The sequence below is a fragment of the Polypterus senegalus genome, chromosome 8 (genome assembly GCF_016835505.1).
Source record: "Polypterus senegalus isolate Bchr_013 chromosome 8, ASM1683550v1, whole genome shotgun sequence".
NCBI lineage: Eukaryota > Metazoa > Chordata > Cladistia > Polypteriformes > Polypteridae > Polypterus > Polypterus senegalus.
The window spans coordinates 79,202,630-79,220,448 of NC_053161.1; the positions used below are offsets into that span (position 1 = coordinate 79,202,630).

General features: G+C 36.4%; 1 protein-coding gene across 1 annotated transcript in view; it reads right to left on the minus strand.

Annotated features, from left to right (window-relative positions):
- tmem110l (transmembrane protein 110, like) overlaps positions 1-17,819 on the minus strand; it is a 121,593-nt gene that overhangs the window by 6,311 nt on the left and 97,463 nt on the right. Inside the window, exons 6-7 of the mRNA XM_039761322.1 lie at positions 13,626-13,709; positions 11,152-11,277 (exon numbers count right to left, since the gene is read on the minus strand). Of these exons, the coding sequence (XP_039617256.1) occupies positions 11,152-11,277; positions 13,626-13,709 (210 nt within the window). The remainder of the gene's footprint in view (positions 1-11,151; positions 11,278-13,625; positions 13,710-17,819) is intronic.

Here is a 17,819-nt window from a genome sequence, read left to right on the forward strand (position 1 = left end):
AACCTAATAACTGGTTGGGCCACCCTTAGCAGCAAAAACTGCAATCAAGCGTTTGCGATAACTTGCAATGAGTCTTTTACAGCGCTCTGGAGGAATTTTGGCCCACTAATCTTTGCAGAATTGTTGTAATTCAGCTTTATTTTTTCTAGCATGAACCGCCTTTTTAAGGTCATGCCATAGCATCTCAATTGGATTCAGGTCAGGACTTTGACTAGGCCACTCCAAAGTCTTCCATTTTGTTTTTCTTCAGCCATTCAGAGGTGGATTTGCTGGTGTGTTTTGGGTCATTGTCCTGTTGCAGCACCCAAGATCGTTTCAGCTTGAGTTGACGAACAGATGGCTGGACATTCTCCTTCAGGATTTTTTGGTAGACCGTAGAATTCATGGTTCCATCTATCACAGCAAGCCTTCCAGGTCCTGAAGCAGCAAAACAACCCCAGACCATCACACTACCACCACCATATTTTACTGTTGGTATGATGTTCTTTTTCTGAAATGCTGTGTTCCTTTTACGCCAGATGTAACGGGACATTTGCCTTCCAAAAAGTTCAACTTTTGTCTCATCAGTCCACAAGGTATTTTTCCAAAAGTCTTGGCAATCATTGAGATGTTTCTTAGCAAAATTGAGACGAGCCCTAATGTTTTTTGCTTAACAGTGGTTTGCGTCTTGGAAATCTGCCATGCAGACCGTTTTTGCCCAGTCTCTTTCTTATGGTGAAGTCGTGAACACTGACCTTAATTGAGGCAAGTGAGGCCTGCAGTTCTTTAGACGTTGTCCTGGGGTCTTTTGTGACCTCTCGGATGAGTCATCTCTGCGCTCTTGGGGTAATTTTGGTCGGCCGGCCACTCCTGGGAAGGTTCACCACTGTTCCATGTTTTTGCCATTTGTGGATAATGGCTCTCACTGTGGTTTGCTGGAGTCCCAAAGCTTTAGAAATGGCTTTATAACCTTTACCAGACTGATAGATCTCAATTACTTCTGTTCTCATTTGTTCCAGAATTTCTTTGGATCTTGGCATGATGTCTAGCTTTTGAGGTGCTTTTGGTCTACTTCTCTGTGTCAGGCAGCTCCTATTTAAGTGATTTCTTGATTGAAACAGGTGTGGCAGTAATCAGGCCTGGGGGTGGCTACGGAAATTGAACTCAGGTGTGATACACCACGGTTAGGTTATTTTTTAACAAGGGGGCAATTACTTTTTCACACAGGGCCATGTAGGTTTGGATTTTTTTCTCCGTAAATAATAAAACCATCATTTAAAACTGCATTTTGTGTTTACTTGTGTTATATTTGACTAATGGTTAAATGTGTTTGATGATCAGAAACATTTTGTGTGACAAACATGCAAAAGAATAAGAAATCAGGAAGGGGGCAAATAGATAGATATACTGTATACAGTGGTGTGAAAAACTATATCTATATCTATCTATTTATATCTATATCTATATATACACACACACACCTACATATATATCAGCGCTTCCCAATTCATTTTACCCTCGCATCCCTTTGGTTTGAGACGTATGAAAAAATATGTGGTTAACGCAGAAAGACAGATCACCAATTGAAGCTTTATGAATAATGGATACTTTATTCACCATCAATGATTGTTTTGGTAAAGCCATACTCAGTGTAATCATTGGATGAACGGTAAAAAAGTAAGAGCGAGGGGAGGGTGACTTATTGAGGCACACAGGCGAAAGCACAATAGCACGCAGGCTCAATGTAATGCGCGTCAACTCGATCTAAATTGGGCGATCACATTCGAAAAAATATATCTTTTCAAGTTCTATTTAGTCGACACAAATATCTTTGATTGAAATGTAAGGCGAATTTACTCTTTACATTTCTATGGTGAAGAAAAATTTATACAATGATGCCTACATTTAACTTACATTCCTAACAAAGATATTTCTGTCGACTAAATAAAAATTCCTTCTATTTAAAATTTAAATAGAACTTGAACAGATACGATAGTTCATAATATCCACGCAGACTTGCACGTAAGAGCGGGAGTCATCCGTTTTAACAAGCAGCGTTTTGCACTGATACGAAATAGCCTGCCCATGTAATTGTTTAGGAATGGATAAATAAATTAAGATTTTATATACGTGTGTGTGTATATCTATAATAATAAAAGGCAAAGCCCTCACTGACTGACTGATCTCTAATTCTTCAACTTCCCATGTAGGTAGAAAGCTGAAATTTGGCAGGCTTATTCCTTACAGCTTACTTACAAAAGTTAAGCAGGTTTCATTTTGAAATTCTACACGTAACGGTCATAACGGTCAATAACGGTCGACAACGTCCGCCATGTTGAACTTTCTTATTTATGGCCTCATCTTCACGAAATTTGGTAGGCGGCTTCCCTGCGCTAACCGAAACCGATGTGCGTACTTATTTCGGTGGTATGACGCCACTGTCGGCCGCCATATTGAATTTTCCAACGTCACTAATTCTCCAACTTCCCGTGTAGGTAGGAGGCTGAAATTTGGCAGGCCCATTCCTTACAGCTTACTTACAACAATTAAGCAGGTTTCATTTTGAAATTCTACGTGTAATGGTCATAACGGTCAACAATGTCCGTCATGTTGAACTTTCTTATTTACGGCCCCATCTTCACGAAATTTGGTAGGTGGCTTCCCTGAGCTAACTGAAACCAATGTACGTACTTATTTCGGTGGTATGATGCCACTGTCTGACGCCATATTGAACTTTTCAACAGTCTTTGTTACTTATGGGCCCATATTCAAGAAATGTGGTACACGGGTTCCCAACGCTAACTGAATCTTACTTACGTACATATATACATCCATAGCCTGCAGCTCGGTCACCGTGTGAGGCGGCGTTGGGTCCCCCATTCCAACGCCTCCCACGTTATTGGCTGCCTGCCTATATAAGGCCGTCCGTCGCTCCAGTCTCTACATTCCCTTCCTTGCTTCGCCACGGGATTCACGTCTCCCTACAGATAACTACAGCCTTTTTGTTTAATCCACGGCTTCTCTGCTGTTTTATTGTTTGTTTATTACAATTATAGTTATTGTATAGGTATTTTACACTTACTTTACATTGCTCAGGTACCCATTTCCTTTATCATTCCAACCCCCATTACCATGTCTATCGAGATGATCACTATCGTTCAAAGAACTATCACTTACCGAGTGGTTTCCATGCCCGGAGATACCACCTACCTTTTCCATTCTCTTTGTTACATATTGCACGGCCATATCAGGCTCACTCTTGATATCCGGAGGAACATTGTGTCTTATGTATTGAATGACTGGGAAAGGTTCAAGGTGTGGACTGATGACGGTACAGGAGATAATTATACTACACAGGAGCACTATAAGAGTGAAATGCTTAAGCCCTTCACCTATGGTTCTGCATGTGAGTTGATGGCTGCCTCTGAATTGTTTGGTTGTCGCTTTCAAGTGTACTGAAATGGCCAAATATTTTACACCTTTCGACAACCGCCAATGCCTCTTAAACATCTTAGATTTACAGGTGACGATTTCAGTAGTGGACACTTTGATGTTTATGAATATTTAAACTCTCAAAAGCTGGATGTGATTTTATCGCTGAAACCGGTTGTGTGCTTACAACGCTTGACAGATGCCGAATGTCACTTCAATACAACAAATCCTGCAAATACTGTCATAATTCAAACAAACCATGAAACTCAAACCGATTATGACAGCAGCAATCCAAGCTGTGAGATCTGAGACAAGATTACTGTTCACATGGCCAACTGTAAGTTGCATGCTCAAGAGTAAGCTCAGTGCACAGCTTGGTCATGTTACAACCAGATGGCCGAACTGACAACATGGTATACTAAGAGATCCTTAACAAATAATTATTGGCATATTTTCCCTCAGTTTAAAAAGGTAAAATTTTCTTCTTAATAAAAATTTTAATGCAGTACTATATATATATGTATATATATGTGGATGTATGTGTATATAAGTATGTATATATGTGTGTGTATATATCTATATGTATATATACAAAGTATGTTTATATATGTGTGTGTGTGCATATATGACAGCAACACTCATCACTCACAACAGTGACAAAACAATTACATTGACAATCATGTTACGTTATTTTCAAAATGTTTCCTTTTCTTTTTTATTACTTCTTTAACACACTACTTCTCTGCTGCGAAGCGCGGGTATTTTGCTAGTTACATTATAAATGACATTTTATATAATATGTAATATTTAATTTTATCACTCACCACTTGTCCTTCAATTCTAAACATGACAATTAGGCTCACTTTTGGCTTTCAGGCCATCTTTCTTTTAATATGAAATACAGGTAAAATTCTGTTACAACGAATATCTTTACAACAAAATTTTCATTACAACGAAGCATTTTTATGGTCCCAACAGTTTCCCCATATGACACGAGTCTATAGAAATATCGTACTACGAAGTACATTCAGCAGATACTTTCATTATAACGAAGTGCCCAAAAGAGCTTGAAATGCCTGAACCCCGATCTTTTATGATTTGCTTCTGTGTTGCTTCACTGCAGCACTATGAGCCTGATGTTGCCCTGCCCTGGCAACAGACAAAAAATCTTCCACAGACGCTGCAATCGCGATTCGGGACGCACTTCAGCCTGTCGTTCCTGTTGGATGGGAAGTGGGTCTCAAAAGAGTTCAGGAACCTCACAATATGAAGAAGAAAAAAATGATTCGGCTCCTGATTGATAACTGTGCTGCCCACAACATGCTTCTACATTTAGATAAAGTTTGCATTGAATTCCTCTCACTCAGTTGCACAGCAGTGCTTCAGCCATTGGATTTGGGCATCATTCGCACCATGAAAGTGTATTATTACAAGGAAATGCTGAGAAAGATTCTTGACAGCATAACTCGTAGGCAGGAGGTGATTAAAATTAATGCGAAAGAAGCCAATGAAATTATTGCAAATGCATGGACACCAAGTTAAAGGAAGCACTATAGTAACAAATACAGAATCTCATTACAATAAAATATTTTTTAGGTCCCTGGGAGTTCGTTGTAATGGAATTTTACCTGTAGTCTAATCACAAATGAAGGGTAAAACCGTATTATGTTCACCTTGATATTTGACAATACAAATATCAAGAATTTTAAAACATTTTAGTTATACAGCTAAAAAGGCATGTTAACAAATGAATAGACAAAAAGGGCATAAAAACTAGCCAAAATAAGAAAAAGGTATTGATACCCTTAATCCAGCAACCATTGCCATCTAGTGCAGGTTACTAGATTAATCTGCAATATGTGCTCCATTCTAAAAATAAGCTGAAACTGTTGCAGTTGTGACTCTTCTTCAGGCCTTCTTGAACACAAACAAACAACAGCTCAGTGCACAGATTCCTCAGAGTGTGAACAACTGTTAAGTCTATCTTTAAAACCTTTAAAACTAGACAAGCTGTTGCCCACATTGTACTTTTCGTCCAGTTTCAAGGATGGGTTTGCACTGTGGACTGAGCAAACTGAAAACCTACGACTTGTATTAGGTGGTTTAATTTTAAATTTACTCTTTTTTCATACTTACTGACCTGTGCCTGATTCATGACATTGTTGTACTTTGTCACTGCATGTTCAACGATTATGAACTACCAACAAATACATTTTATTGGAGTGTCTGGTATAAGGACAATAAAACTGAATTGGTTTTATATTTGTGTCGAAACAAATCCAGCAGAAGCATTTACTGTTCAAACCATTTTTTATTTCTATATGCATATTGTGCACAGTATAAAAGAAATAATTATTTCTATATCATAACCATATGTTCTACATTAAAGAAAAAATATGAAAAATATCAAATGTGAGTTTTTTTCCATAAAGTTTACTACCCAATGATGCTATTAGCCCAAGGAAAAAAAAAAATTACAAATGGAGAATGAGAATAAATAAAAAAATGACATTTTAATCTTCATTCTCACATTGCATCAGTGCAACACTCTATATAAAATATATGAACCCTTTAAAAAAAAACAGCTGTATTCATAGACATAACACTTTCAAGGAATATGACTAATAAAAGTAAAGCTTTATAGATCCAATTAAAATGGTCATCTCTCCATCCATTTTCCAACCCGCTGAATCCAAACACAGGGTCACAGGGGTCTGCTGGAGCCAATCCCACCCACCGCAGAACACACACAAACACACCCACACACCAAGCACACACTAAGGCCAATTTAGAATAGCCAATCCACCTAACTGGTATGTCTTTGGACTGTGGGAGGAAACCGGAGCGCCCGGAGGAAACCCACGCAGACATGGGGAGAACATGCAAACTCCACGCAGGGAGGACCCAGGAAGCAAACCCGAGTCTCCTAACTGCGAGGCAGCAGCACTACCACTGCGCCACCGTGCCGCCCTAAAATGGTCAACATTATAATACTTATTCCCAGATTTTGCAGTAGCCCACATTTATGACCAGAGCCTCTCATGGTGATAGCTACAGTAACACACTGTCTGAAACGTTACATAGGCATGGGATCTTAAACACAACAACACAACACAGCAATGCAAGCCTGTCTGACTGAACAGAAGAGGTCTATGTTTATTGGGCTGTCACGTACTCGGTAGACACAAGCAAGGGAAAACATGAAGATGATATCTAGTAAAAGAGTAGACTTTGTGGCCAACAAAGTAAGTAGAAAACAAATGTGTAAATAGTTGGTAAAGTTCTTGTCAGTGAACTTCAGACTTAGCAGAGGAGGGGTGGAGGTGGAGAGTTATTTGCAGTTGATTAACCAAGCAAACGGCCAAATTTTAGAGTTTGGTGGCAAGTATAGCATGTATTTAATAAAATAAAAAAAAAAAATCAGAACACTATTAATGTCCCTAGAACCATAGAAGCATTGCCTTCAGAGAAACTGATAGTTATTACAGGTCAGACTAAACTACTAACATTGAGCTATAAGTATTTAAGTACTAAAAGTACTTGCAAGAAAAGGTCTGGCCTGGTCTTGACTGCAAATGTACGAAATGGAGCCACAAATGTCACATGTGCATTAAACTCGAATACTACCAATATTAACTACAATTTCCATGTTGAAAAATGTTTTTCGGGTTGCTTACAAGATATTCTAATTACCTCACAGAAAATGACCTCAATGCAAAATAAATGTCACTTTTTCCCCTTTTTGCTTCAATGAGATAATTTATGTTTCCTTGGCTATTGGCCAGAATGAAGGAGTGCAAGCATTCAGTTTTGCCTCCAGAGAGAAAGAACCCACTATTTTGCCCACTTTCAGTAAATGAACATGAGTATTGTTAAATGTACAAGGCCCCATGACTACAGAGCTACTAAAACACAAGACAAATAAAGGATTTTCTTATTTTAATGACATTTTACAATAAAAGGACTATCATAAATCTCATGTACATATAAATACCTTTGCAAATTAATTTTGCAATCTAAGCTCAGTCAGTAACTAGTCGAAAATTCACCCACTTCAAAGCAAAGCATTCTGTGCTCAATTAAAATATCAACCCATTCTCTTAAATACAGCAACCAATTACATTTAGTAGTACATTTGCAAAATTTGAAACAAATTTAAAAGCAACTCAAATTAAAAGACTTAGATAACAGAGTGTTGCTTCCTATAATTTTCCTTGAGGTATTTGTCTTAAATAATATTTGTGTTTATTATGATATTGCTAAGTCATTTTCATGAAGCAAATGATCTAAATAAGATTGATATCAAGTAAATGTGTAAAATCTATTTAATAATCAAACTCACTCTCCATTTGCTTTTTCTGGTAAGGTCTGTGGCAAAAATCAGACTGTGCAAAGGAAGCCAAATTTTGCTCTTACTGAACTACAAAATGCTATTGGGGTTACTGTTCTGTAGGCCTCCTGCCAGGCAGCTATGCCAGGCACAGTGTGAAGTGCTCAAAAACATAACAGAAGATGTTTTAATAGATTCACAGTTTTTTGTCTATTAAAAGTCCATTATGATTACATTGTAAGTTAAGACAGACATAAATGACACTACCCTTCACAACCACCATCTATCTATCTATCTATCACTCAGCCCAGGAAAAACCCACCCTTCAGAACAACTAAGAAAATGCAATCAGTGAGTTAAAAGCTGTAGCACACAAACAGAACTGAACTGGGCAGGTGAAAACAGAAATAAGAGTGGAGCTCAGAGAGGTTATAGCTTGCAGATGTACTTTCTCATTAAATAAGCTCTAGACCAGATTTTCAGTACAAAAAAAAAAAAAAAAAAGGTTATTGAATTTAGATATATAAAAATGTTAATACCTAGCCTAATACAGTACAACTTTTCATTTAATGCAAAATATCAAACAGGACACCAGTACATAATGTTAACTTGATTAAGCAGAAGAATGGACTTTCCTCAATAATACCCAAATATATTTTTAAAAGTGGTACTTCAACAGTATGCCTCATTGGTTTGTTCTACTTTCCAATGAACCTCTTCCTCCTAGAATACCATCCATGACTTGCAATTAAAACAAGACTAAAATGATGTCTATTTATTATTTCTTTCTAGGAAAATTGAACGTCTATTTACACAGATATCAAGAACATGAGCCTGCCTGCATCAAAACCAGTTAAGGATGGTAATTTCAACGTGGATGAGATTCTTCCACCTCTGAATATTATAATACTTGTTTATTGGGGGCAATGTGTGGCTTTAACAACTGTCTATTCAGATCAGGCATGGTGATATTCCACTTAATTCATTCCTCAAAGTGCCTTTATCATGAATTTTTTAGGGACTCTGAGGAAAACATCTCCGGTGGCATCCAGTTTGTGAGTATCTATGCAACTTCTTGATTTCTCGCATAAGAAAAAACTCCAGAGGAGGAGGAAGTAGTCAAATCCTGATGCTGTATATAGAGATGAGTCTCAGTATATCTAGGTGTATTAGTCCTGAGTATTACTGGTTAAAAAAATGCATAATGCTGTTTTTCTACAACAATTAAACTGGCCCTGTGCGTGTGTGGTGGGTTTGCCCGACCCAGAATTGGCTCCTGCCTTGAAGATGATGATGCCAGGATGGGCTATAGCACTCTGTATAACATACTTTATTGTGAAACCATGTAAATAAAAGTATCTTCTAAATGATAACAAAATTGGCTGTACTACTGATAATATGTAAATATGATTACCTCATGAACTTGAAAGGCAGGCACTATTATGGAATTTATCTGCACTTACTATAGGAAAATGCACAATGGATTATTATACCACGTACCTTGGAGTTGCATTGTTGAGCAGATGAAAACAACAGGTTGTTAAAAATTATTTTACACATAATTCGGTAATCTTCCTGATGGGAAGCTATAATGCAGATATAACACCATTTTTACATAATCCAGAATATTGTTTACCAATATCTTATTAGTATAAGTAGCAACTTTGAAAAGTAATTATTGGTTGAAGTAGAGTTACATTAGGACACCACTAACCGTTGGTGTTTAAATATGTACAATGTGTTTTACCTGCACTACAAAATAATCACGTTCTTCTAAATTTCCTGAACGGATTTAAACTTCTGCAATGTTATTTTTAAAAGAAAGCAAACATTAGGCAGATGGAGCAACACTTTGCTTTACAGAGACCAAATTTAAACCATGTTTATCATTGTAAGCACAGTTGAGAAACCTAGTTGGGCAATACAAAGTCCAATGATAACATGAAATTAAGCAAAGCTTTCTAGTTTAATGAAACAAATAATACAAATGCCTTTCATACCAGGAGATTGTATTTTAGTGGTTACAGATTCATATGTTCAGCAAAATGCAAACCTCCTGCCCATTACAAAAAGACCAGTGGGTTAAAGAAGCAACCATAACTATGTCAAAATGTACAAAACAAAGTAAATAAAAGATGAAATCAGAATGTCCTTGTGAACTGTGTCTTATTCAAGCAATACTGTGAGAGATATGTTTAAACATTTTATGGACTAAGCAATAAAGACTACAAACTGTTAACTGAATAGCAGGGTAGCCATGAACAAGCAGCAAATCAAGAAGACTAGCTGTCAATGGACTTTGTTCTGCTGCCATGACCATGATCTATAGATCTTTATCTAAAAGTATAAGAAAGATCGAACTCTGGAAGGTAGGGGTCAAACAAATAGCACTGACCCATTCCAGGCATTAAGACTTCAAAAGCTTATGAAATGAAATGTGAATGCATCCTCAGATCAACAAATGTACAGTACATCAAACTAATGTTATTATATTTGCATATGCTATATTTGATGTAACAGCCTTTCACTGAAGTACTCTTTGCACTATAAAAAAAGGATGAATACACACTCTTAGCTTTTTGATTCCACTTTGCTTTTAAACTTTATAGGAATGGCTGCCACTAGCTTTAATACAAAGATATTTGTGTAAATATATTTCACAGAAAAATAGAACTAGAATTGCTCCGTTTATTGCTCCCTTGTATAATATGACAACTGACCATTTAAATAATATAATAAATGGTAGCGATAACAATATTTGAAAGATGTACTTTGCCTTAGCATGTTGCTAGCTAACAATGCACTAAACAAAATAATTTAAATTTTAACATCAAAAGTGTTTAAAAAAGAAAAATTTCTATAATAATAATTACTCATTATGTGCTATAATGACAGATAGTCAAGCGGGCTCCAGAATCCAAACAATTTTCCTACTTGTGGAAATTTGACCATAATCTATAAAAGAGAAGTGCATTTAATTTAACAATTTTTAATTATGTATGGTTAAAAGTTAATTCTGTGTTCATCCATTATTAACTTATAGTGCAAAACTGTGTAATTTTTAATGGAATTTAAAACAATCAGTGCTAACAATTTTTATTGGCAGGAAAGGCCATAGTAAAAGTGAAACAAGTGTGAATGCCAATCACCTTATTAGGCACTGTATTGACTGCAAAAAATAAAAATTTCAGTTAAAGGCAGACAGTTCCACTTGGAGAAGAATGCTGGGGATCTGAATAATTTCAATATCATACACTTAAACATAAATGTGCTGGTACTGTAATACCCTAATTAATTACTTTTTAAATATATTGTGCATCTGTCTTACATAATAAATTGATCACATAATACATACAGTAACATAAAAGATCTTTCAGTATGTTCATAAACATAGCGTTAAGGGTTCTTACCTGTGATTCTTCACTGACTGATGCTGCTGAGATTTCTGCACTTGAACTACTTTCCAAGGTTTCCAGAGCCTTCTTGTTTTTATATTTTCGCATCAGCAAACTGTCCACCACCCAAAACATAATTGCCTTAAAAAACAATAAAAAAAATGATTGCAAATGCCTTTAAAGTACAAACAATTCCTAATTAAAACCTCTAAACTATAAACTTTGTGGCATGAATACCTAAGTTTTTTTTAAACTTTAACCAGGAAACAGTCATAAGCTTATAGCTTAGTTTCCATGAGTTTTTCCTCTGCAAACAAGAGTACTACAAGAGGGTTTACTGATACTTACCCATAAGCAAGTCATGGAGGAAACTACTGTGCTGCTAGTTATTGTTTCTAATGACTTGCATGTTCTAGTAGTGCACTCTAACAGCTCCTTTGTGTAAATCCCAGCCCAGACAATGTCCACTTGTAATTAGTATGTCCTCCCTGTGTCTGTGTGGGTTTTCCTCCCACATTACAAAGACAGGCATGCAAGTCTGACTGATTAAACTGGCTTACTGCAAATAACAGTGGAACTTTCACCTGTTTAAAGTTAGTTCTTGCTTTAGACCTGCTGCTGGTAAGGCAGGGTACCACTAATCACAAACTGGAATAAGGCAAATTTATAGCTGAACAGTTTGATTTTTTTTCTTAAGCACTTTTAAATTCTGTACATAATGGTCTGTCTTAAGTTGGGTGAGAACATTCCAAAAAATGACCACTTTCACATTTTTGAGGCTTACTAAAACCTTGTGCTTTACAGTTATGTGGTTTATTGTACTGTACAGTAAAGTATAAAAATACAATGTCTATTGAGTATTCCAACATCTTCGATTTCTATATAAATAGTTAATTATTATTATTATTGGAATTATTATTGGTTAATGATTATCCAACAGGAAATGTGGTTTTAGCTGTGATCTTCTTTAAAATAAGATTATACAGTAGATTCAGTTATACTTCTGGTATCCGAGCAAATACTTTTTCCCCCGAATAGCTCATGATCACAGAATGGCCGGTCTTCTTAGTAACATTCTACATGTTACGCTGACATTCTTTATGGTTACTTCCTGGAGTGTAAACTATTGTGAGAGAAATTTTTAACAATACCATTTCATGAATATGCCACTTAATCGGAAGCAAAAAGGAAGAAAAATAGTGCATATTAATTATGAAGGAAGGAATAAACTAATGGGCTGCGGTTTACAACTTTTGACTCTACTGCCAGAAGCTCCAAACACCAAGCTTTAAATAAAGGTTTAGTAACTGAGAAAAATCAGACACCAAGCTAAAAAAAAGGTTGCTATGAAATCCTACAGATGTGGCAGCATTCCAGGACCAAGATGGAAAACGACTGCTTTAAGGCGTAACACTTAAGTAGAGTAGCCAATTTTAATAATGCTCAGTAACTTAAGGAAGGCAATCCTTTTGCAATATGAAAAAACAGTACATATTTGTCAATGTTTTACATTATACAAAACAGACTTAAATTGTCAAGTCTAACACTGAAATAATTGGATCAGTATTAATAAAGCATTTTGAAAAGGCAGCTGGGAAATAGTTCAGCACACGCCAAAATGTCTAAATGGTTTTGATGCTAAAGGCTTACAATCAGTCATGCAATAAATACACATTTCATATTTTGTAGCCAAAAACTCAAGATGCACTAACAGAAGTTTGTTTCACTTATCTGTACCAAGCAAGAAGAAGGCCAGAATGACTCTGGAAAACTGGGTATTCTTTGAGTGGTCCAATCAAAGCATAGATATGAATCCAACTGAAAGCTGCACCAAAACTTACGACTGCACTCTGTAGTACTTAACGAATGTGAAGATCTGCCAAAATGACACTACACTGATGTTCAGAGCCAGTAGATGCTTACCAATATGAATAAAATTTATTGGAAGCCACTTTAGCAGCTCAAAAAACGGTTAAACATGTGTTACAATGTATATATTCTGCATATTTGGTTCTGAATTTTTTTCTGAATGTTTCAAAGAATGTTGCACTGAAAATGTATCAAACTATTAGGAAAAGTAAAAACACTTAAAATGACAAAAATGTACACGTATGGGTAGTATACACTACACTGGAAAGTACTGTACATAGTTAAACAGAATAAAACACCTCTTTAATCAGTAGTGTAAAAAAAAAAAAAAAAACTACTGACACAACTTGATCATATGTTTCATTAACAACAACTATGACAATTAAACATTTATAGTTAATGTGGATAATAAATGTTATCCATTGCATAACCATAATTAACCTGTGAGAAATTTCATAGTACTTTCCCTCCCCACAAAAAGAAAACATCATAAATCATTTAAAACAAATAAAAATGTAAATGCCTGTAGGAAAAAATGTTCTATTAGAAACCCCTTCAGGGACAGATAATCTGTATTGCTAAGCCACCGGCACTAACTCTATCCTGAAGGCTTTACTCACATTGACTATGAAAGGCACAATCAGCATAACCAGCACTAGCTCCAGCTGTGGATTTGGGATGTAGTCCAGCAAAACTTCTTGAAGCTGGAAAACAAAAGGGGAGGAAGCAACTTCAGCTTTAGGTATTATCATAAAGATCAAAACCAACCGAGGGTATTGATACAGAAATCCTTCTCATCTTAAAATAAACAACTGGTCTTTGTTATAACTAATGGCACAGTACCTGTTACACTACAAATTCAGTTGAAAAAAATGAATGGATGAAACCATATTAACTGCCAAAGACAAAAAGTGCCTCATGTGAAGATTTACAGCATAATTTACAATCTTAAATGTAAGTAGTTTTACAGAATTAAATGTTATCTTGCAATTCCAGTCAAATATAACCATGTGTTAGCATTGCTAAAACATTGCCTTGTGAAGATGAAAAATGTCAATTTAATATTAACAAAACCCAGCTTCACAGTACACAAATAGAAGAAAATGTACCATTCTGTACATTAACAGTCCATATCTAATTATATTTCAGGGAGGGAAAAAGTGTAATGTGCTACAGAACTTGCAGATTAAGCCAATTTCACATTATGCGGTTTCTAATTTTTGTGTATGTCAGACTTGCAAATTGCAATTGCTAATCTCGTCACTAGAATGTGTCAGTGTACACAACTGAAAATCACAGAGCATGTCACATTTAATGAATGCATGCCAACTTTCCAGCACAGTTGCGTGTGCCACTTTTTGTGAAAGATATTAATGTGCTGCCTGATGGAACCACTGCTGAAGGGTTTATGGGCTAGTGCAATCTCTGTCCTTTTTTTCCCCCCATTCTATTGTGGTACATAAAACATGAAAAATCAGACAGATGAGCTTTTCTTCTGTTTGTAAAGTCCCAAACACCCAAAATTCTTATTCCTCAAGGTTGTATTATATGAACTGTACTTCCAAATGAGCATTGACTGGTTGTTACTTCTCATGTACATGGAAGTCACACATATGACTAAAGACAAGAGTTGCATACTAGATTATGTAAATGAAGGCTACAACTAAAAATAAAAGGAAAAGTTATCAAATGTGACATGGCCTTTAGTTATTTAGAGCACCTAATATTGTATAATCTATATCCATTTTGGAACTTTACATAGATCCATTTAGACCCTTTATCCCATCCAAAAAAGAACAGAAAAAAAAAAAAAAACAGTACGGAAGTTTCAGAATGGGAAGGCAACTACCAAGTCCAAGCTTATGATCAGCATTGTAGTTTAAGGTGTGTTGTCCGAGTACAATGTTATTAAATAGTGACTGAACACTCAAAATTTTGAACATAACTGGAAATAAAAATGGCATTTTTCTTTTAATTTTTAGTTATAAGTCTTCCTCCCATAGTAAAATGCGGCATGGGTTATGACTCTTCAAGTTAATAACAATACAATAGCAAAATAGAAGTTTATAGCAATTCCTAAGACATGAAAATAAATCAACAGACAGCAATCCAGTGGCATACGAGCAAAGGGCAAAACCCAAATGATGTGGCCAGCACAAAGGAGTGAAAATTGATGACAAAGATTAGAGATTATTTTGATTATAGCTTTGTGTATTAGTTTATTATGAAATAATAATGGGTAAAACAAATAGCACTGACCCACTCCAGGCATTAAGACTTCAAAAGTTTATGAAACTGAATGTGAATGTATCCTCAAATTAACAAATGGACTGTATATAAAACTATTTAATGTTATTATATTTGCATATGTTACACTTTATGTGACAGCCTGTCTGTGTATATTATAAGGGGACATTAAACCCTTGTTTTGTGAATATTTAAAATCTGACTAAACTCTTCCAGCATGTGTCACTGTACTGTATTATACTATTAGGCAACGACAGCCATGCTTTGACAATACCTGATGGGTAAGAATATTTTGACTTAAATTAGTCTCATTACTAGCATCTGAAAATAAATAAATAAATAAATAAATAAATAAATATATATATATATATATATATATATATATATATATATATATATATATACATATACATATACATATACATATACATATACATATACATATACATATACATATACATATATATATATATATATATATATATACATATATATACACACACACACTCTCACAGAACATCCGGAAAGTATTCACAGCGCATCACTTTTTCCACATTTTGTTATGTTACAGCCTTATTCCAAAATGGATTAAAGTTATTTTTCCCGCAGAATTCTACACACAACACCCCATAATGACAACGTGAAAAAAGTTTACTTGAGAGTTTTGCAAATTTATGAAAAATAAAAAAACTGAGAAATCACATGTACATAAGTATTCACAGTCTTTGCCATGAAGCTCAAAATTGAGCTCAGGTGCATCCTGTTTACCCTGATCATCCTTGAGATGTTTCTGCAGCTTAATTGGAGTCCACCTGTGGTAAATTCAGTTGATTGGACATGATTTGGAAAGGCACACACCTTTCTATATAAGGTCCCGCAGTTGATAGTTCATGTCAGAGCACAAACCAAGCATGAAGTCAAAGGAATTGTCTCGAGGCACAAATCTGGGGAAGGTTACAGAAACATTTCTGCTGCTTTGAAGGTCCCAATGAGCACAGTGGCCTACATCATCCGTAAGTGGAAGAAGTTCAAAACCACCAGGACTCTTCCTAGAGCTGGCTGGCCATCTAAACTGAGTGATTGGGGGAGAAGGGCCTTAGTCAGGGGAGGTGACCAAGAACCCAATGGTCACTCTGTCAGAGCTCCTGAAGTCCTCTGTGGAGAGAGGAGAACCTTCCAGAAGGACAACCATCTCTGCAGCAATCCACCAGGCCTGTATGGTACAGTGGCCAGACGGAAGCCACTCTTAGTAAAAGGCACATGGCAGCCCACCTGGAGTTTGCCAAAAGGCACCTGAAGGACTCTCAGACCATGAGAAAAAAAAACTCTCAGGTCTGATGAGACAAAGATTGAACTCTCTGGTGTGAATGCCAGGCGTCACATTTGGAGGAAACCAGACACCGCTCATCACCAGGCCAATACCATCCCTACAGTGAAGCATGGTGGTGGCAGCATCATGCTGTGGGGAGGTTTTTCAGCGGCAGGAACTGGGAGACTAGTCAGGATAAAGGGAAAGATGACTGCAGCAGTGTACAGAGACATCCTGGATGAAAACCTGCTCCAGAGCGCTCTTGACGTCAGACTGGGGCGACGGTTCATCTTTCAGCAGGACAACGACCATAAGCACACAGCCAAGATATCAAAGGAGTGGCTTCAGGACAACTCTGTGAATGTCCTTGAGTGGCCCAGCCAGAGCCCAGACTTGAATCTGATTGAACATCTCTGGAGAGATCTTAAAATGGCTCTGTACCGATGCTTCCCATCCAACCTGATGGAGCTTGAGAGGTGCTGCAAAGAGGAACGGGCGAAACTGGCCAAGGATAGGTGAGCCAAGCTTGTGGCATCATATTAAAAAAGACTTGAGGCTGTAATTGTTGCCAAAGGTGCATTGACAAAGTATTGAGCAAAGGCTGTGAATACTTATGTACATGTGATTTCTCGGTTTTTTTATTTTTAATAAATTTGCAAAAACCTCAAGTAAACTTTTTTTCACATTGTCATTATGGGGTGTTATGTATAGAATTCTGAGGAAAAAAATGAATTTAAGCCATTTTGGAATAAGGCTGTAACATAACAAAATGTGGAAAAAGTGATGCGCTGTGAATACTTTCCGGATGCACTGTGTAAGTGTATGTATATATAGATACATAGACAGTGACTGGCCCAGGATTCACATGCAGGATGTGATATCTAGCAAATGTGCCAAAAACATTTTTTACTTGAATGAAATTTTTGGAATTTTGTTTTATTGGAAAATTGTTCTATTCATGGCCCACAGAGAACACCCTAACACAGGCATATATTAATGTCAAGGAAACCCAAACTAATAGCAAAGAGATGTATTTAGGCTTAAAACATCAGGAGCTGACAGAAGGTAGAACACAAGACTAATATAAAAAATCTGTCCTTTGCTATAGCCGACTGGTATAGTGTCTTCCCCATTTTACCATCGCCCTAAGACACCACCAAAAAGAACACTAGACCTTGTCCCGTTCTCATGCTACCCTCTCTAATGTCTTTCTGCTGTTTTCTGTGCCCTTGACCAACTCAACTAAACTTCCAACTCA